This window comes from Mastomys coucha, unplaced genomic scaffold, assembly GCF_008632895.1.
Source record: "Mastomys coucha isolate ucsf_1 unplaced genomic scaffold, UCSF_Mcou_1 pScaffold12, whole genome shotgun sequence".
In the NCBI taxonomy this organism is placed as follows: Eukaryota; Metazoa; Chordata; class Mammalia; order Rodentia; family Muridae; genus Mastomys; species Mastomys coucha.
The window spans coordinates 10,516,977-10,522,915 of NW_022196894.1; the positions used below are offsets into that span (position 1 = coordinate 10,516,977).

General features: G+C 43.4%; 1 protein-coding gene across 1 annotated transcript in view; it reads left to right on the forward strand.

Annotated features, from left to right (window-relative positions):
• Positions 1–5,939, forward strand: part of Rrn3 (RRN3 homolog, RNA polymerase I transcription factor) — a 34,501-nt gene that overhangs the window by 22,591 nt on the left and 5,971 nt on the right. Inside the window, exons 13-15 of the mRNA XM_031363104.1 lie at positions 1,208–1,338; positions 2,792–2,976; positions 5,843–5,939. Coding sequence (XP_031218964.1) covers positions 1,208–1,338; positions 2,792–2,976; positions 5,843–5,939 — 413 coding nt within the window. The remainder of the gene's footprint in view (positions 1–1,207; positions 1,339–2,791; positions 2,977–5,842) is intronic.

Below are 5,939 nucleotides of genomic sequence, written 5' to 3' on the forward strand. Positions count from 1 at the left end.
TAAAGGCATATGCTGCTGCCACCTGGCTTCTTTTCTAATTTTCATGTCTTGAGTTTTTGTTGTTATTTTATTTCATTCCACTATCTGTGTGTTCAGGACTTCACTAAGGAATTTACTTATATAAATCTGTTCTTAAGGTCTTTGAACATACGCATAATTGCTATTTTAAATTCCTTGTGTGTGCTTCTGCTATGCCGCATTTCTCAGGGCCTGCTGCATGTAGGGCTGCTGGGTTCTGGTGGAAGTGTATTATTTTGGATATTAAAGGTGCTTTTGAACTGCTGTCTCTGCATTGGGGTTTGAGGTTCTCTGTGTTGGTATCTGGTCTTGTCTTTGAGGGGGTGTTCTATTCCTCGGTTTCTGTTGCCCTCTCTAGATCTTAGGGAAGTGATGGGTTGTCTGGTAGTGAGTGCCTCAGGAGGTGCATGTGTGCTACAGAGGAAGGAGTAGAGACTGACTAAGAGAGAAGGCTGAGGGGACTTTAGGAGAGACATACCGGTGGTTCTGCTTACACTAGAGATGGGGTCCACAGGGAGTTGGAGGTGTGTCAGGGGATCCTGGAAGTAGGTCACATCATGTCACAGAATTGAAGAGAGACAGGGATGAAATGTCTAGGGGGGCCTTGCATCTGGACTAAGAGTTGGAGGGGAAGGTTCTCTGAGGGTGAGAATGGAGAGATCTTAATGGAGGACAGCATGATTCATCTATGAGTCCCTGCGCAGATCTCTTGGGGGGGGTCTTTGGGATAAAAAGTGTTTCTAGGTATGGGGGATGATATGAAGGAATAAGGACAGTCTAGAAGGGGGTGGTGTGCTGAGAAGGTTCACAGGGAGAAGGAAAGCTGTAGCCATGATAAGGTTTGGCAGATTCACTGAGGAATAGATGGGGAGGGAGAAGGGGCTCTGCAGATATTTCGCTGAGGGCTAGGGATGATGCTGGGGAGACTATAGTAGAGGTCAAGAAGGACATGGCCTAACTTCCAGCCCAGCCTGGCTGCTGAGTCCTAGGGATACAGTGTCAGTGACTAACACAAAGATATATGGTGGGAGGAGAGCTGAATTTGCTGTGTTTTGCTTTTAAATAAGAACCGTGACTGCTTATTCCTCTTAGCAGTGTAACTACATTGTTAGGTGATGCCTTCAGGGTGCTGAGAGCTAGAATATCTTCAACATTAGAAAGATCAAGCTAGTAGTCTCTCTTATTATAGGGATTTGCAGAAGCGTTTTTGGAACATCTCTGGAAAAAGTTGCAGGATCCAAATAACCCTGCCATCATCAGGCAAGCTGCTGCAAATTATATTGGGAGCTTTTTGGCCAGAGCGAAGTTTATTCCTCTTATGTAAGTAATTTATGTAAGTAATTTTCTAAAAGCCTTTTGTTGTTGTTTTAAGGTTTATTTATTTTATGTGAGTACACTATCCCTCTTCAGGTACACCAGAAGATGCACCATGGTTTCTGGGAATTGAACTCAGGACCTGTTGAAGAGTAGTTAGTGCTATTAACCATAGAGCCATCTCTTCAGCCTTCCAAATGCTTTTTAATGTCTTGCTTAATAGTATTTTCTTAAGCCAAAGAAATAGGCCTTTTACTTTTTCTCTGTCTTTGTAAATCAAGGGGGAAATCTGCAAGATGTCTTTCTTTTCCTTTTTAAGATTTATTTATTTATTATATGGAAGTACACTGTAGTTGTCTTCAGACACTCCAGAAGAGGGCATCAGATCTTGTTACAGATGGTTGTGAGCCACCATGTGGTGGCTGGGATTTGAACTCAGGACCTTCGGAAGAGCAGTCAGTGCTCCTAACATGCTGAGCCATGTCTCCAACCTGGATGTCTATTTCTGAGAAGCAGCTTGAGAAGGGGAGAGCTCCGTTTTGGATGATAGAAGTGCATGATGCCTTGAGCTAGCATGTGTTCATGTGTTGTACTAGAGAGCCTGTCTGTCTGCATGGATAGCTCGGTGCTGTAGATTGTTTTGAGTCTTTTTGTAGGTTGGTCATTTTTCACTTGCTTTCCAAGTCACTTGTGTCTGTTTGACCTGAGGAAAACCCTTTTTAAGGTAATTAGTTGTGTGGTGGAAACCAGTTTCTTCAGGGAGCTCCAGAAGCTCTTTCAGCAGAGAATCACCTGAAAGTCTATGACTCCAGTTTTTGAGTCCAGACCAGAAGCTGTGATCCTTAGCCACGTAACCATTCGGTTGGGAGCTGATCCAGCAAGCCTGAGCTGAGTTGGAAAAACTCCTCTCCAACCTTGGAAGTAATGTTTTTTGTTTTGTTTCTTTGTATTTTTCTGAAACAAAGTCTTGCTTTGTAAGTCAGGCCCAAAGGCCTCTTGTTTTACAAAAGTTAGCAGTGCCTTACCTTAAAATTGGAAGGTATCCTTTAATCCCAGCATTTGGGAGGCAGAGGCAGGTGGATCTCTGAGGTCAAGGACAGCCAGGGCTCCATAGAGAAACCCTGTTCAAAAACAAACTGAAAAATCAGAAGGCAACTTCCTGCCACCATCCTTTTCCTTCTGCTTTGCTGTGCTTGTGGGTAAGGTTTTTGGTGAGTTTTTTTGTTTGCGTATTTGTTTTTGTTTTGTTTTCTTTATTATGATTTTATTGATTTATTTATTTTTTGTGATGGGGATAGACCCTAAGACCTCATGCATGTTAAGCAGTTGCTTGCCAGTGAGCTACACCCCAGCCCATAGGTAGTATTTGAGCCTTCTGTAATAGATAGTGAGCAACAGGTGTATGTTTCTGTCTCTAGCTTTCTGATAAAAGCAGTGACCCTGACTTTTCTGTTTCTAGCACTCTGAAGTCATGCCTGGATCTCTTGGTTAACTGGCTGCACATGTACCTTAGTAACCAGGATGCGGGAGCAAAGGCTTTCTGTGACGTTGCACTCCATGGACCATTTTATTCAGCCTGCCAAGCTGTGTTCTACACTTTTGTTTTTAGACACAAGCAGCTTTTGAGTGGAAACTTGAAGGAAGGTCAGTTGTGTGGGTTCAGGCTGGGTTTTCTTATTATACTTACACCTTTAGGGCACTGCTGCTGGCCTTAAGTTTGTTGACTTCCATCGACCTGTGCAGGTGTTGTCTTCAAGACCTTGGATCTGAGGACCTGAAAGAACGGGTAGGAGTATAGTCTAATGTAGAAAACCTTCCGTTTCGGTGTGCTTTTTGTTTGTTTGTTTGTTTGTTTGTTTTGTTTTTTTCGAGACAGGGTTTCTCTGTGTAGCCCTGGCTGTCCTGGAACTCACTCTGTAGACCAGGCTGTCCTCGAACTCAGAAATCTGCCTGCCTCTGCCTCCCAAGTGCTGGGATTAAAGGCGTGCACCACCACTGCCCGGCTCTCAGTGTGCTTTTATACAGGAATGTAACACAGAAAGCAGTGAACCAAGGAAGGTTGCTTGGGTTCAGAAACACATGATCAGAAAAACATAAATAAACGCTAGCCAGCACATGCTAAATATTAACAGACAGAGAGAGCAGCCCTTCTCCAGAACTTTCTCAGGACAGACCAGTCTAAATACAGTTACCTGGCATGTACTATAGATTGTGTCTGGGAAAGCAGAAAAGCAAGGCAGAAGGCCATGTCCAGATTCATGGTCCACTGACCACATTGGGTTCTATAGCTATGTTCTGACATCCAACAGGAGAAAACTTGTTTTATAAATTGAATGCAAATATTTGTTATGGGAGGCACAGAATTATCTCCAGGAGCAGCTCAGGGAACACAGTGCCCCTGAGGTAAAGGCCCTCTGCCTTTTTTCCTGGAGCCTCTCTCACAGTTCCCCAAGAAACTATTCTCTATGGGTCATTCTGTTGACTCCGTGACACTTATTTTTAAATATGTAAGGGGTTGGGGGCGGGGTGACACCACAGAGCGTCTGTGACATCGTGAACCTGGGACAGAGTTCTGGGTTCACTTCAAGGATGAACAAGTTTTATTTTTTCCACTGCTGTTTATGTATTTTTTTAGCTGGCTACTAGAGGGAGCACTGCACTTGGAGCTTGAGCAAGCAGTGTCTTTCTTTGACTCCCCTTATTTGAGTTCTTCCTCCTGCACTTCCTCATGGCCTTGTTTTGCCCCAGGACAACATTCCTCCTAGGCTAGTGGTTCTTAAACTTCTTCTCCCCTCCCCCTCACCTTCCCAAGGAAGGGTTTCTCTGTGTAGCCCTGGCTGTCCTGGAACTCACTCTGTAGACCAGGCTGGCCTTGAACTCAGAAACCCACCTGCCTCTGCCTCCCTGTGCTGGGATTAAAGGTGAGCACATCTTCTTAATGCTGCGCCCCTTTAATACAGTTCATGTTGTGGTGACCCCCAGCCACAAAAATATCTTCATTACTATATCATAACTGTAATTTTGCTACTGTTAAGAATTGTAAAGTAAATATCTATGTTTTCCAGCAATCTTAAGTGGCTCCTGTGAAAGGGTCATTCGACTTCTCAACAGGGTCTTAACCCACAGGTTGAGAACCATTGTCCTAGGTTTTATCACATGCCTGTAGTTTAGAAATCCCAGGACCATATATGGGTTCAGGGGTTGTACCTGGACCCCAATAGAGGTATGCCTGTGTATGTGCATACATTTGTGCATGGGCCTGTGTGTGTGTGTGTGTGTGTGTGTGTGTGTGTGTGTGTGTGTGTGTGCTACCTTGCCTCCCAAGGGCTGAGATTATAGTTGTGTGCCATATCTTGCTTTGTTTATGTAATTTTTGAATATATATACACATATATTATTTATAATATAATTTGTTAATATCAGGGTTTGGTATATAGGTTTATTGACTTTATTTTATGTATATGGATATTTTGCTTGCATGTATATCTGTGTATCATACGTGTGCCTGGTGCCATGGGGGTTATAAGAGGACAGTAGACCCTGAAATGGGAGCCGCAGACAGCACTGAGCTTAGAAGTCAGCCTTGGTCCTCTGCTCATGACTACTGGGCTGTCTCTCCATTCCTATGTAAAATTGGTAATTTTAATTACCAACTTAATTGGTAATTAAGAAAACAGACATAAATTGGTACGCTTGGTTCAAAATAATAACTGTATCTGCATTTTATTTAGAAAAATATTTTTTGAGGTGATTTCACTATGGAGCCCAGGTTGGCTTCAATTCATAGTCCTTCTACCTCAGCCCGGGGTTAGAATTCCTTTGTAGGAAGGACTTTATTAGCTCTGAGAGACAGGCTTATGTCAGGGTGACTGAGGGAGAAGGAGGAAGTACAGTCAGTAACATGCAACCTTTGGTGCTGGGCTGCGCCACTAAGGAAGACACATGACCTGGACGGAGTCTCTTGGTGCCCATTAGGAGTCGCGCTTCTGTAGTCTTTCCCCTGTGCACACTCAGTCTGCTCTGAGCTTATGGGTACTGATTCCAGGTTGCATGTAATCTTTCACCCAATAGGAACTTGTTTCTTTTTTCAGAAAAGTTGTACTGGACTCCAGCAGTTGGCTTGAACTTTATTCCTGTATTTCTGCCAGTAACTTGTTTATAATATTTTCATTTTGGGGTGTGGTGTACTAGGTAGAGCTCAAGCCCATCCTAAGCATGTGCCCTTACCACCGAGCCCTTAGATTGGTTTTTTACATACGTAATAATTTGTGCTTTTAAAGATATCTTAGGGGGCTGAAGAGGTGGCTCAGCTGTTAGGAGCACTGTCTGCTCTTTCAGGGGTCCCAAGTTCAAGTCCCAGCAACCACATGGTGGCTCACAACCATCTGTAATGGGATCTGATGCCTTCATCTGAGGTGTCTGAAGACAGCTATAGTGTACTTATGTATAATAAATAAATAAATCTTAAAAAAAAAAAGATATCTTAACCCCTTCACTCTTTTAATCAAAGGTCTACGGTATCTTCAGAGTCTAAATTTCGATCGTATTGTGCTGAGCCAGCTGAACCCACTGAAGATCTGCCTGCCATTAGTGGTTAATTTCTTTGC